Below are 15,578 nucleotides of genomic sequence, written 5' to 3'. Positions count from 1 at the left end.
AATCGGACAAGAAGAGGATATAAATGGCATTCAAATTGGAAAAGAAGAAGTAAAATTATCCTTATTTGCAGATGACATGATATTGTACATAAATACCCAAAAGACTCCATTAAAAAACTAATTGATTTAATAAATGAATTTGGCAATGTAGCAGGATACAAAATTAATGCCAAGAAATCTATGGCATTTCTATACACCAATAGTGAACTTACAGAAACAGAGACTAAAAAGGCAATTCCATTTACCATCGCACCAAAAAAATTAAGATACCTTGGAATAAACATAACTAAGGAGGTAAAAGACCTATACACGGAAAACTACTCGACACTGAAAAAAGAGATAGAGGAAGATGTAAACAGATGGAAGAACATACCATGTTCATGGATTGGTAGAATCAACATCATCAAAATGTCCATACTTCCCAAAGCAATCTATAGATTCAATGCACTCCCAATTAAAATACCAACAGCATATTTCACTGACCTAGAAAAAACTCTTCAAAAGTTCATTTGGAACAACAAAAGACCCCGAATAGCCAAAGCAATCCTGAGAAAGAAGAGTAAAGTAGGAGGGATCTCAATACCAGATTTCAAACTGTATTACAAAGCCACTGTTCTCAAAACAGCCTGGTACTGGCACAAGAACAGATATATAGATCAATGGAATAGAATTGAGAACCCAGATATCAACTCAAATCACTATGCTCAATTAATATTTGACAAAGGAGGCACGAACATACAATGGAGTCAAGACAGTCTCTTCAATAAATGGTGTTGGGAAAATTGGACAGATACATGCAAAAAAATGAAACTGGATCACCAACTTACACCAAACACAAAAATAAACTCAAAATGGATACAGTATTTAAACATAAGACGGGAAACCATAAAAATACTAGAGGCATCCACAGGCAGCAAAATCTCAGACATATGCCAAAAGAACTTCTTCAATGATACTTCCCCTAGGCCAATGGAAGCTAAAGAGAAAATAAACAAATGGGACTACATAAAAATAAAAAGCTTTTTTACAGAAAAAAAAACAACAACCCATCAACAAAATAACAAGAAAGCCCTATGTATGGGAGAACATATTTGCAAATGTTACCACTGATAAAGGTTTAATCTCCAACATCTATAGACAGCTTACACAACTTAATAAAAGGAAGATAAATGACCCAATTAAAAAATGGGCAATGGATCTAAATAGAATCTTCTCAAAAGAAGACAGAAGGAAGGCCAAGAGGCACATGAAAACATGCTCAAAGTCACTAATTACCCAAGAAATGCAAATCAAAACAACAATGCGGTACCATCTCACACCTGTCAGAATGGCCAACATCAACAAATCAACAAACGACAAGTGTTGGCAAGGTTGCGGAGAAAAAGGATCCCTCATGCATTGCTGGTGGGAATGTAGACTGGTGCAACCATTGTGGAGAACAGTATGGAGCTTCCTCAAAAAACTGAAAATGGAACTCCCATTTGACCCAGTAATCCCACTCCTAGGAATATATCCCAAGAAGCTAGAAACATCAACCAGAAAGAATATATGCACCCCTATGTTCATAGCAGCACAATTTACAATAGCTAGGATTTGGAAACAGCCTAGGTGCCCATCAGCAGATGATTGGATCCAAAAACTATGGTACATTTACACAACAGAATATTATGCAGCCATAAAAAAGAAAAAATTCTCATCGTTTGCAACAACCTGGATGGAATTGGAGAACATCATGCTGAGTGAAACAAGCCAGTCAATGAAAGAGAGACACCACATGACCTCACTTATTTATGGATGATAAAGAACACTATAAACTGAAGAACCAAAATATAGATATAGAGACAGTAAAGCAACAAGCAGACTGTCAAATTATAGCAGGGAGGCTGGGGAGATCTGGGGGAGATAAGAAATCAACTGAAGGACTTGTATACATGCATATAAGTACAACCAATAGACACAAAACTATGGGGAGGGAGGGTATGTACGGGAGGGGGGCATTGTTATATGTACAAAAATAATAACTTAATAAAAAATATATATATATAAAAATAACATAAAATAAATTTTTAAAAAAGACAAAACCTCCCAGAGCCTAGGTTTTCTCCTGTGAAACAGGACTAATCATAGAAGTCACCCCTTCTCACTTCCCAGAGCAAGAACTCAGATAGCCACAAGCCTGACCCAGAGCAAGTGTATTCTTAACACGGACACTCTTTCTAAAGCACTCAGCAGAAAGCCTGCCCCAGGTCTCCTAGAATAGTTACTACAATAGTTAGTAAAGCACACAGCAGAGTGTCTGCCTGGCACATTATACACATCCATTCAACATGCATTCATTGAGCACCTACTGTGTGCCCAGCCCTTTTCTTGATGCTAGGGAGGCAGCCATGAACAAAACTGGACAAAATTCCTGTGTTTGCAAAGCTAACCGTCAAGGGGAGGGGGGTGTAATCAAGAGTAAATAAAGCATTAAATATGCTAGGTAGCGCTGAGAGTGATGAAGAAAATTAAACCAAGTGGGCAGAGTGTTGGGCACAGTGTTAAGTAACAAAGTCAGCAAATGCCTCCCTGAGAAGGTGACATTTGAGCAAAGACTTGGAGGAGGAGGTAAGGAGGAAGCCAAGAGAGAGCAGCCTATGCAAAGGTCCTGAGGTAGGAGCATGGCTGAGTTGTTTAAGGAACAGCCAGGAGTCCAGTGAGGCTGGAGCAGAGTGAGGAGAGCGTGGGAGTAGGGGGGATGAGAGGAGGGAGGACAGTGGGGGTGATGGAGCAGATGGTGTAGAGCAGGGGTTGGTGCGGGGGGTGGGTGCTGCAGGGAGAAGTTTGGCTTTTCCTTTGAGTGTGAAGGTTTTGCACTTTCAAATTTGGGGTTCTTATTTTGTCTTAATTTTCCTTTCCTGGGAGTGAGGAGGTGGCGTGTCATTTAATTTGTAAGACAGCGTCAAGTCCCTGAAATATGTCATCGTCAGTCTCTTGAAATTTCAATGTACCAACCCTTCATCTTAAAATAACACAACACAAACAATAAGCATGTATTAAAACCTACCCCTTAAAGTACAGGTACTCCTGTTCCCTCCCACAGAACTAGGATTGAGAGCTTTTCACCCAAATCCAGGGACCTGTTTCTTTCGTCATCTGCTGACTCCATGCTTGTCCAAGACGAGGTGGGGAAGGGAGACTGGAACTCTGTGACTATTTGGGCAGACATCTTCCTTCTTTGTCATGAGGGGAAGAGAGACAATTTGAGAACACTCAGAAGATCTCCCCGCCCCAGCCCTAGCCGGTTTGGCTCAGTGGATAGAGCATCTGCCTGTGGACTGAAGGGTCCCAGGTTCAATTCTGGTCAAGGGCATGTATCTTGATTGCGGGCACATCCCCAATGGGGGGTGTGCAAGAGGCAGGTGATTGATGTTTCTCTCTCATTGATGTTTCTAACTCTAGCCCTCGCTGTGAAAAATCAATAAAGCCAGAACCAGTTTGGCTCAGTGGATAGAGCGTCGGCCTGCAAACTGGAAGGTCCCAGGTTCAATTCCGGTCAAGGGCATGTGCCTTGGTTGTGGGCACATCGCTAGTGGGGGCTGTGAGGGAGACAGCTGGTCATGTTTCTCTCTCGTCGATGTTTCTAGCTCTCTATCCCTCTCCCTTCCTCTCTGTAAAAAATCAATAATATATATATATTTTTTAATTAAAAAAAAGAGTAATATGCAAATTGACCATCATTCCAACACACAAGATGGTTGCCCCCATGTGGACTCAAGATGGCTACTACAAAATGGCCAGCAGGGGAAGACAGTTGGGAGGGACCAGGCCTGCAAGAGAGGGCAGTTGGGAGCAATTGAGCCTGCAGGGGAGGACAGTTAGGTATGATCAAACTGGCTGAGGAGGGAAGTTGTGGGCAACTGGGCCTGCAGAGAACACCAGTTAGGGGCAAACAGGCTGGCAGGGAAGCAGTTAGACATCAATCAGGCTGGCATGGGAGTGGTTAGGGGGTGATCTGGCTGGCAGGCAAAAGCGGTTAGAGACAATCAAGAAGGCAGGCAGGTGAGCAGTTGGGAGCCAGCATTCCTGGATTGTGAGGGAATCCTACCAGGATTGGGCCTAAATGGGCAGTCAGACATCCCTCAAGGTGTCCCAGATTGGAGAGGGTGCAGGCTGGGCTGAGGGACATCCCTCCGACACACACCCTGTGCATGAATTTTGTGCACCAGGCCTCTAGTCATTAGCATATTACACTTTGGTTGAATGGATGACTGGACGACCAGACATTTATCATATTAGGCTTTTATTATAAAGGATATATAACTCCCAAAATTATCACCATGTATAACTTTGATTATCCATATCTGTAATAACAACATAAACATTTTATAAGATGGACATACACCAAGTTGGAAATTTCTCAAAAAATTAAAAATATAACTACAATGCGATGCCACAATCCACTCCTGGATATGTATCCAAAAGAATTCAAAGCAGGATCTAAAAGAGATATTTCCTGGGTTCAATTCTGGTCAAGGGCATGTACCTTGGTTGCACGCTTCTCCCTGGCCTGACCCTGTCCAAGGCTCATGAAGGAGGCAAGCAATCTATGTGTTTCTCTCATATTGATATTTTTCTCTGTCTTTCCCTCACTTTTCTACTCTCTCTAGAAATAAATATTAAAATATCTTTGGGTGAGAATTAAACATAAATAAATAAACACATAAGTAAATAAATTGATATATTTGCACACACACATTCATTGCTAGATGTTTTTGCAATAGCTAAGAGAAATCCAATGTCCATCCGCAGATGAAAAGATAAAGAAGTGTAATCTGTATATACCAAGAGCCTTGAAAACAAGGAAAATGAGTCACAAAGAGGATGAACCTTAGTATATAATGTTAAGTGAAATAAGAAAACACAAAAGGACAAATACTGTGTGACTCCACTCATATTAAGTATTGAAAATAGTCAAAGTCAAAGGTAGACCATAGAAGGATGATTGTCAAGGTCTGGGGAAGAAGGTGGGAGAATTAGTGTCTAATCTGGATAGAGATCCAGGGTTGAAAAATGACAACTTTCTGGAAATCTGTGACACCACAATGCAAATATATTTGATACCACTAAATGTACGTATAAAAATAGTAAAGATGGATTAAAAAACCAAGAATCATAAGCCTACATTTCCATGACATAGATTGTCAACAGATTTGTAGATATAACACCAAACACCAAATCAACACAAGAAAAAATAAACAATTTGGGCTTCATTAAAAGGTAAGACTTCTTTTCTTCCAAAGACACTCTCAAGAAAGTAAAGAACTCACAAAATGGGAGAATTTTGTGGAAACCTTATCTCTGGAAAGACACTTTTACCTAGAATCTATAAAGAATTCTTACAGCTAAATAATAAAAGCAAACAGAGAGGTCACATCGCTCCAAAGAAGATGCACACATGACCAGGAGCAATCTCCATCCACAATGAGATGCCACCCCCGGCCACGAGGGTGGTGACCTGTCTTGCTCCTGTGTCCCTGGGACTTCCCCAGGGTGCCAGGGCTTCCTCCAGCAGATTTATTCCTCCTGGAGGAGCAGGAAGTCTCTGCAGCAAGCCTGCCTGGTCCCTCCCAGGCTGTCCCACTTCCTACTGTGTGACCTGCCCTCAGTCCCAACCCCACATTCCCCACAGAAAAACAGGGGAAAGGACCTCGCTCCCAGGCTCTCTGAGGGAGGAGGTAATATTACAATATCACCCTGGGAAGCTACAAGGAAGCGCTGAGCACACGGGGACACAGGCAGCCCCTTCTCGTTTGAGCATCGTGATTTCCCCGGAGGAGTGAAGGGAGGGCATCGCCCTTTCCACAGATTCCACTTCAGTCACTAGGAGCCCCTCCTGCTCCCTGCCTGATGCCCCGCCCTCCAGGGGGTCCTGTCAAGTTTGTTTCCTGTGATAAAGAGGGTTGGCTGCAGGGAAATAGGAAATACTTCTTCCCTTTTCTTTTCATTGCTCCCAGCTTAGTATTTACAGAAGCTAATGTGCCAATCTCTCCAGGATTCCAAGTAGCCGTGGACTTGGCCTTGCCCTTCATTGAAGCAGTGATGGGCCTCCAGTCAGACCCTCTGTACAGGCTCCAAGGAGAATTCGGGGTTCCCAGGGCTCCGAGGTGGGGGCAGCCCAGGCTCTGCCTCCTGCTGGGAACTGTTCATCCAAACAATGACTCAAAGGCAGAAACAGCAGGCGACTGGGGACAGGCTCAGAGACATCTGGGGCCAGGTGTGAACCTGATGGTGACAAGGCACACAGGTGAAGTGTGCTCCCTTCAAACACTCAGTGTTCCTGACAACCTGGGGAGGGGGGGTAACTTGTTTCACCACCAAGACCCTGAAAGCAGGGAAGCCCCAGGACTAATTCACACCAGGAACGGGGGTCCAGGCTGTGTCCCTCAGCCTCACATTGGCATCCAGGGCCGGCCACCCAGGCAGGGACACATCCGGTGCCCATGGGGAGGGTGCTGACCCGGGAGGGCTGGCAGCTTCTGGACCAGCCCACGGCACACGCAGAGTCTGGCACAACCGCTGAGCTCCTTTCTCTGTGTTGAGGCCCAGCTGGGCAGGGAGGGGCAGCGGCCGGGAAAGACGGGCCCAGGTGAGAAGTCTCCTTCACGAAGTGCCCAGGAGGCCGGAGAGTGGGTGCTGCCCGCCCCACGGGACAAGGGAAGGCAGCGGAGGAGGAGCTCAGGGCTGACCTGGGATTCTGTGGGAGGGGAAGGCCCTGACATGAGGCCATTCTCCCCTGAGCTGTGTGTGGGCAGCAGAGGGCCAGGCCTCCTTCGGAACTGCAGGGCTTCAGCCCTCCCATGGCTGCTGCGGGGCCTCCGCCCGGACCACAGCTCTGCTTGCTGGGTGGGCAGGGCCCTGCTCAGAGCCTCAGCCTTCCCACCCAGCCTGAGCCCGGAAAGGCATCAGAACGTGAACTTGGGGAAGAGGCATTGGCCAGAGGCAGGGGGTGAGGGCCTGGGCGGGGCCACGTGGGAGCAGAGCTGGGACAGGCAGTTCTGCAGACGGGTCTCCTCCTGGCTCTGCTCCTGCCCTCACTGTGGCTCGTCTCACTCTTACATCCGGGGTTCGGGCTCCTCTTTGTCTGAGGGGTCTGTAGCAGTGCCCACAGAGGTGACTGGGGCCCCTCCCTCAGCCTGGATCTCAGCTCCCACCAGCCCTGGGGCCACACGCACCCGGGCCCCTGCCGCCCCTGTGGGTGGTGCTGGTGAAAGGGCCCCACTGGTATGAGGAGGACCTGTTCCCACGCGGATGTAACTCTGGGTCAGCATCTATCACACAGAGCCCAGCCATGGCTGGAGGGAAGGGACAGCAGTCGTGGGTCCTTGAAACCCCGTTGTCTCTGAGCCCAGGCCCCCAGCCACACAGATGGGTCTGCCTCCCCCAGCTGGACAAGACTGTCCCGCACAGAAATCCCCCAAGGGTTAGGTAACCAGACCTTATCAGGACTTTTTTAAAACGCTGAGGGACGCAGGACAAATTGTAAAAAATCAGGACTGTCCCGCTAAAAGCAGGACGTCTGGTCACCTTACCAAGGGACTTGGTATCCTCCCACCACAGTCATTCCCGTGTACCCACCTTCAACAGGCGTGTCGCCATTACTCCCTGTCACCCCCTCTTCCAGGCCCCCCCACCCCCTCACTCTCAGTCACCCACTGAGACAGGGTGCTCCTCCTGCAGGAGGCCCAGGGGGACAGCCTGCCCCTGAGGCTCAGCCTGTCCCTCTCAGTCAGGCCTCAGTCTGGCCTTGGGAGCAGAATGACAGGAGGGGTCCCCGGGGATGAGAGAGCTGTGTGCTCCCAGGAGCAGTGGGAGGAGGTCCCTGTCAATCAGGAGGAGGGACTGAGTGTCCCTGTGGGTGCAGAGCGCCCAGGACCTCCCGCATCCTCCCTTCCTCTCAGGTCCCCTCCAAGGAGCAGCGCAGACCCAAGTATGGACACAGCAGCCCCAGAGCATTTTCAAACAAAACTATCTTTATTCATAACTGACCCACAATGCCCCACAGGTGCTAGCCCTACCCCCACCCTAACCCACCCCGAAATGGTCCTCTCCTCCCTCCTATCCCCATCCTAGGCCCACTCCCACTAATGGTCCTGCCCTCCCTCCTACCCCAACCCAGACCCACCCCTCCAAGGGTCCTGCCCTCCCTTCTAACCCCCCAGACCCCCCCCCAACGGTCCTGCCCTCCTACCCCAACCCAGACCCACCCCCCCCAAAGGGTCCTGCCCTCCCTCCTACCCCACCCCAGACCCACCCCCCCTAAGGGTCCTGCCCTCCCTCCTAACCCCCCTAAGACCCCCCCAACGGTCCTGCCCTCCCTCCTACACCACCCCAGACCCCCCCCCCCCAAGGCTCCTGCCCTCCCTCCTGCCTCCCATCCTCCCAGGTCAGGGGAACAGCAGGATCAGCCCTGCCATGAGAAGGAGCCCGTGGCTCCTCTGGGGGACAGCCAGGTCCCATCAGGTCTGGGCCCCTCGGAGCGCGGGCAGTGGGGGGCACTCCCCTCTGCTCCATTCTGGCTGCAGTGCCGCTTCCTCCACCTCCCTGGGTCAGAGGGCTCACGCTTTCTCTTGTGAGGCTGTGAGGAGGGAACCGGCCCCGGAGCCAGTGCTGGCCTCCCCCAGACCCCGAGGTCGGCTCCTGGGTGGGGGGTCTTCTCCACATGGGCAGGGCCGCCCCCCAGAGCGCGCTTCTGAGGCTGGCAAGCTGCAGGGGAAGCGCGGCTGACGCCTCCTCTCTGCAGGGACCCGGCCTGGGCAGCGCCCCGGGGCCCGCGGCCTCCAGGGCAGGCCGGGCCCGAGGCAGGGCCAGGGCTCAGAGAGAGCGCGCAGGGCAGCAGGCGGCGGGGGGAGGCCCAGAGGAAGGCCAGGCTGGGGAGGTCCTCCTCGTCCTCACGGGGCCTGGCTGCTGGCCCCAGCGTCTCCCTGACCACAGAGGCCTCTTCGGGGACACAGGCGGCCCTGGGTGCCCGTGCAGAGTCCGCAGGCTGGTGGCCCTGGGCAGCAGCAGGTGGGCATCCAGCCCGGAGCGGTGGCTGCTCCTCAGGCCCCGAAGAGACAGCACCAGCCGGGGGCCGGGAGCGGGGGGCGTCTGCTGGGCCGTGCCCCTGAGGGTCCTGGAAGCCAGTCTCTGGCGGGCAGGCTGTGCCACTGACCCCCAGCTGGGGGCCCTGGTGACGCCTCCGGGCATCTTGGCTGCTCGCAGGCTCAGAAGGACGTGAGTCCCACAGGGGAGCACCGAGACTCGGGGGTGCCTGCACGCACCCCTCCTCGGAGGCCAGGAGTCGCCTCTCTGCCAGCTGGAGGGAGAAGGGACAGTGACTGGCGCTGCACACGTGTGTGAGGAGGAGGAGCGGGCGATGGGACAATGGCACTGGGGGGAGGGGAGGAGGTGACACCGTGACTCGAATCCACGACAGTCATGAGGCTCTCCTCCGTCCCCTGTGCCATATTCCCAGCTTTGTGCCCCCCTTCTGGGCCCCCATCCCCATCCTCTCTGGAGCCCTCTCCTCCTTGTCCTCCCGCTCTGCTCCCACCCAGGCTGGCCGCTCGGCATGCGCTGCCTGCAGGTAGGGTGGTGTGAACACAGGCTGTGTGTCCTGGTTCTGGGGTGCTCCCTGCCCTGGTTCCTCCCCAGGCCCTCGATCTACCTTGTTCCCTCCCTCCCTGACTCACCAGGGCCTGTCCCTCCTCTAACTCCGCTGGGGTTCCTGGGTCCTATGGTCACTTGGGGTCCCCCTATCACCCTAAGGTGGCACCCTTCCCTGGCTCACCTGGGCAGCAGTGAGCCCTTCTTCCTGCTCCAACTCCTCAGCGAGGGCCAAGGGGTCCAGCTGGGCATCTGGGGAATTCAGCTGCTTCAGGAACTGGGGGTCAATGACCTCCTCCACCTGGGACAGAGGAAGCGGCCGTGAGCCCCTTGGCAGGGAGGGAACTGGGAGGCAGCGGGGCCTGGAGAACAAGTGGGAAAGCCAAGACCCCCGTCCTCCTGCACAGGTGGGTGTTCCACTCCAGCTTGGTCATCAGGTACACACACATGTACACACAGACATGCATACACATGAACACACACATGCACACATACATGCACACACACCACACAAGGGCACACCCACATGAACACAGATACCACACACCAAACCCACACAAAGTGCACACATCCCCACACAGACACACACATACTCTCAGTCGCCCAGCTCAGGAGCAAAGAGCAGAGCCAATCCCATCTGCCTGGAGGAACCCGGGTCTGGGGGCAGCAGCACCACCCTCTGGGACCTTGTAGGCCCGGAGCTGCGGGCCAGCCCACCTGGGTGACAAAGTCTTCCTGGGAGCACAACTGGTCCAGGTAGCTCAGGAGACCCTCATCCTGCAGCCACTCCTTCACTTCCTCTGCCCATCCTCTGCCAGGCGTCCCCATGGGCAGCACCTGCGTGAGGTCCATGTCCTCCTGCTGGACATCATGAGGGATTGCACAGTGTGACTCGGTCTCCCCGGGCAGCTGGGCAGTGGGTACAGCCTTCCTGTGAGTGGGCACTGGGCAGAGGGAAGAGGAGGAAGCGTGAGGGGACAAAGCTCCCACCTGCAGGGCAGGCGATACTGAGGGCAGTGTTGGGGCATTAACACGGGTGTGACAGTGTGAGGGGAGGCCAGAGGGCAGCACCCAAGAGGGTCAGCGGTGAGGACGTGGGGTATCACCAACTCCCAAAAGCCCCGCAGCCAGCCTGCTTCTCAGCAGACTTCACGTGGGCCCTTGGCAGGGAGCAGGGCGAGGGGATGAGAAAGGGGACCTGGTCCAGACCCCATGGGCCCATAGGGCGCTGAGGCCCAGCTCTCAGGGCTGTTTCCCTTCAAGCCCAAAGCGCCCTGGGGAGAAGGCCATGTGGGGGACAGTGGCCTGCGCTGGGCCCTGTTGCCTGGGGTCAGGGGCTCCTGTGGGAAAGTGCTGGCTTACCTGGCTGCGTGCCCACCACTGGGGCTGGGGGCCCCCGAGGACCAGGTCTCGGTGGGGCAGGAGGAGGCTGGGTCTGCGCCCCCTTCTTCAACTGCAACTTCTGAGCCTGCATCTGCTCCTCCGCCTCAAATGCCATGAACCTGGGGTGAGGGCACAGGCTGTGCTGAGAAGGAGCCGCCAGGAGCCCGCACAGGCAGCAGTGGGTGGAGGATGGAAAGCAAGGGCCTTGGGGCTGTCAGGGCCCGGACCCTGGGGAGACAGGAGGCTGCTGAGCACATTGCTGCACAGCCCCTCTGGCTGGGGTCTGGCCCCCTGAGCGGGCACGCCCACCCCAGCCTGTCCTGAGCCTTCATGTCCCGCCCAGGACGGGTCAGCCTCAGAGGAGGGGGAGCTCCCGGGATGTGGGACAGGAGCACCCACGCTCTGAAGCTGAGGAAGTGGCTTCCCCAGGAGGAAGGGCGTCTGGGCTGCGGGGACCCCCGTGCTGAGTGACACCCTCCCACCTCCTCCTCTCTGATGACACCTCACAGTTGGACCCTGCCCCGCAGTTAGGCCCCTCCCCCAGCTGTGGGGACCCAACACCCTGACTCACTTTTCTGCCATCTCGAAATAGACCCTCCGGTCACAGTGGCTCTTGCGCTGCCATTCCTGCATGGCCCGCCCTATTCCCTCCTCCAGCGTCATGGTGGGCTTCAGGCGGGACAGGGGCCGGAGCTCTGGCCTGTAATGTCTGAGGGTCAGTCACCGCCAAGCCTGGCCTCTGCCCACTTGGCCACCTCAGCTCAGTGGACCCCGTCCCACCCCCACCCGGCAGGACTGAGCACCCGCAGGTGAGGGAGGAGGCGTCTGTGTGCAGACAGGCCTTCCAGCTGCTGCTGTCAGGGCCTCACTACACACCAGCCCGTGAACCAGGCCTGGAGGTGACCCCACACTGGCACCCAAGCTGGGGACCCCCCCCCCTCAGGCCTTCCGGCCAGTGTCCCAGCATCAGCCCACCTGCAGGGCCTTCCACCCCCTCTGTGATGGGAAAGCTCCAGGGGCGCCCCTGCCCTGCCCAGTGCACTCACATGAGGAAGCAGCAAAGAGCGTCCACATCAGGACTCTGGGGAAGGTGCCCCCGGGCCAGGGCCTTGAAGTGCCGCCAACGACGGAAGTCCTCGTACACACTCTTGGGGTCAGAGGCGTCCAGCGAGGCCTTGGACTGGGAGGCGGCCAGGCCACCCTCCCTGGCAGCCCCATGTGGCCCTGTTCTGGGGTCCACTCCAGGGACGATGGGGATCAGTTGGGCAGCTGGCAGTGGATCTTGCCAGCCTCCATCGCCGGCCTGGGTGCCCCCAAAAACCGAGATGGGCATAATGTTCTCCACCACAGTGGCTTCCAAGAAGAGGGGTGCAGGACACACAGCACCCCCACAGGCGGCACCTGGAGCACTCCCATGGAGGGAGGCCTGCGTCAGGACAATGGTCTGAGCCTGGGAGGGCTGTGGTCGCCTCCCTTCTGAGCTGACCTGGGCTATGATGTTGTAAGCCCCAGACCCAAATGGGCCTTGACCAGCATCTCCTGCCACCAGAGGTGTCCTGGGCCAAGCTGGCAGCACCAGGGGGCGGCCAGGAGGGAATGACGGGGTCCTGGGGGGCGGCAGGTGCTGCTCCCCAGGGGGCTGTTGTGCAGGGCCAGTAGAGGGCAGGGGACAGGGCTGGGCCATGAAAGGAGTCAGAGAGGCACCAGGCTTCAGGCTCACATCCGCTCCCAGTGCTGCAGATGCTGTGGAGACAAAGGAAAGGGGGAATGGAGGAGGAGGCCCAGCAAACAGCACTGAGGCGCTCTGGGCCCCTTTAGCCGCTGGTGAACCAGGGCAGTGAGTCTCACCAGGGAGGGCCCATTGGATGGGCAAACGGGGGAAGTGGCAAATGTCCTCAGGTCATGGTCACGCTCTGACCTCCAGTTGGGAATTATTCCACTGGAGAGCTTGCTCCTCGTTTGCCAAGGCTCCCTGACCCCTGTCTGCGAGAAGCACCAGCCCAGCCAGCGCTGCCCTGAGAGCCTCCCTAAGGACTCCCCGGCACCGACCCTGCCAGCCTCAGAGGCCTGGCCCTGGGAGACGTCTGCTCTGGGGCAACGACCCTAGGCAGACCCACTAGCGGTAGTGACCTTGGAACTCACATCTCTGAGGTAAGTTCTAGGCACCCAAAGGGCCTCTGAGAACAGCCGTGTCTAACACATTAGGGCCCATCTGCTCCTCAGTCCTCCTCTTCCTCAGTACAAACCGCCCCCTTCCTGTCCTGGGCTTGCACAACAACGCAGAAACACTCGAGTGATGTCTCTGCACAAGAAGGCACAGGAACCCTGATCTAACCCTCCACACTCCGCCCAGCATGCACGTGTGTCAGAACCAACAGTGAACACTTAACATGGCCAGGTCCTGCCACTGGGCCCAGCGCTCAGGCTGATGGCCACCCTCAGGAGCTCTGTCATTTCGCAGCCAGCCATGGCTGCAGAGAGTCAGAGGAGGGCCACGGAATGGGGCAGAGTGGGGCTGGTGTTAGGGGTTTCTAGAAACTTCCATCGCTACTGTCCTGTTAGGTGGGTCATGAGACTGCTCACTGGGTGAGGTCCTTCCTCTCCAGCTCCCAACAGTGGGAAGTGAGGGCACAGAGGAAGCAGGTGTGAGCGGTGACAGTGGGACACAGGTGTCTGAACACATTCCCACTCAGAGGAACCGGAGCAGACCTCGTCCAGGGGAGCACTCATACTCAGGACAGGCAGCTTGGCCATTCACTACTGACACAGACATGGTCCCCCTGCTCCTGTGCTCCCCTTCCCTCTTTACAAAGGAACCTTACTTTGCAGATGTTCCAGGGAACACCACCCACGCTCCACATCTGTTTCCTGTCCCTGAAACAGGTTTGTGGACTGTCAGTAAAACCCTCATTCCAAAGGTAAAGGCAGGGCAGAGGGTGCGCCATGAGATGCAGGACAAGAGGGAGTCGGGCTGAAGACCTGGGTGGCATGGGGGGAACGATTGGGGACAGCTCAGGGAAGTGGGCCCTGTCTTTGTGGAAGTTTCCCAGCTGCCCTGCTCGTATGGAATCCCTGCCATCAGGCAGCTCCCTGGGCTGAGGAGCAGTGAGCTCTGTGTTGGAGGCACGGGAGAAGCTCTGGGCTGAAGCAGGTGGAGGACCTTCCAGCCCAGCCCTGGGGAGGACATTTCATTGTGGACTTGGCCACACACAGTCCCACTGGACAGCTTTCTGGCTAAGACCACCCTCCCACTTCCCCCATTGGCTCTAGCGCACTCAGTTCAATCCCTTAGAAAGATGCTGCAGGGCCAGCTCCAGGTGCCCCAGAACAGAATACAGGACTGGGCTTTCCCGTGACAACCCTGTGCCACTCCCACGACATTGCCCACTACTCCCCACACACGTGGAAGTGGCTCATCTCCCCTCTGGGAAGAACCCACGTGCCTGCTGCCAGCCTTTCTCCACACCCAGGCATGTCCCTGAGCCACCCTGACCCCCTCTGAGGATCCCTCCCGGCCAGTGCCATCACAGGTTCCCACTGGCTCCCAGCCTCCCCGGGTGACAGGTCCTTGGAGGTCCAGTGCTCTCTCCCCCCTACATCAGTCAAACCGTGTTTCCCCAGTGTCACATTTCAATCCCAAGTCTTGAAGGACAGCTCAGTGTTAAAACATCCTCCTCCAATCTATAGTCCTACCTCCTACTGAAGCCATCCCCGCGGGCTCATTCACGGACCACCGCTGCCTAGAAGCCTCCACAACAAGAAAAGTCAAGCCGAGGATCCAGAGAGTGACCTGCTCCAACAGCTGCTCCCCATCCAGTGGAGGGAAGGTTGGGATTTAAACAGTAGAATGTGGGGCTCCTGACCTTCTGCAGCGGGGGAGGGGCAGAGGACTGGTTGGCTGGGGTGGTGGGGGCATTCCATGGAGGGCTCTGATAGGTAGGCAAGAACCAACAGTTCCGTTCAAATTTAAAGTCATAAATTTAAAGACACACTAACAGTAATGACCCGCAAGTTTAAGTTCTAGGCACCCAGTTATTGATGTGTCCTTTATATACGTTCTTGATCCATCACCCTAGTTCTGGGTCCCTCAAGCTGCTTCCTATCTGGTCTTGGTTTACTTCAACACAGGCTACATTTTCTGAACAAAATTCAGAACATGTTGCCTGAAGACATAATGGGAACATATGGCTCACGGATCCCAGTGTTTGAAATTAGGATTGACCCCACAGAGGCAGCATGCTGGATTTCATTCCTTAGGAAGCAGTCCTATGTCCCCAAGTTCTTCCCAGTGCTGGGGGCCCTGCAGATGCAGCCATCCCAGCCTTACAACCCATGCCCTTTGCTCCAGTCCATCAGGGCAAGGCCTGCAGCCTACAGGGCAAGGCCAGAAATCACCACTTTTGTTTCTCATTGTATTAGGTTGTTCAATGTCTAACTTTTTGCTCTTTGAGTGACTTTAATGTAATCTTTTAAACAAGTATTGCCTTTGAATAAATCACAACTTGTGTTAAATAGAAAATGTAGTGATGCGTCTTTCTCCTGCCTCTTGCCCCTCTTGCAAATGGCCA

At 54.3% G+C, this 15,578-nt stretch overlaps 1 protein-coding gene across 1 annotated transcript; it reads right to left on the bottom strand.

Moving 5' to 3' along the window:
• Positions 1-8,399: 8,399 nt before the first annotated feature.
• On the bottom strand, positions 8,400-13,783 carry LOC118708712 (NUT family member 2G). The gene is made up of 7 exons (XM_036420135.2): positions 13,720-13,783; positions 12,057-12,753; positions 11,582-11,710; positions 10,990-11,129; positions 10,345-10,571; positions 9,812-9,928; positions 8,400-9,337 (listed from the first exon to the last, which is right to left on the bottom strand). The coding sequence occupies exons 1-7, from the start codon at positions 13,781-13,783 to the stop codon at positions 8,444-8,446; spliced, it is 2,268 nt and encodes a 755-aa protein (XP_036276028.1). The 3' UTR covers positions 8,400-8,443.
• Between the last annotated feature and the right edge of the window lie 1,795 nt (positions 13,784-15,578).

The sequence above is a fragment of the Pipistrellus kuhlii genome, unplaced genomic scaffold, assembly GCF_014108245.1.
Source record: "Pipistrellus kuhlii isolate mPipKuh1 unplaced genomic scaffold, mPipKuh1.p scaffold_m20_p_62, whole genome shotgun sequence".
NCBI classification, from domain to species: Eukaryota; Metazoa; Chordata; class Mammalia; order Chiroptera; family Vespertilionidae; genus Pipistrellus; species Pipistrellus kuhlii.
The sequence above is the reverse complement of the archived record's forward strand: the minus strand, read 5'-3'. Positions and strand labels throughout refer to the sequence as shown.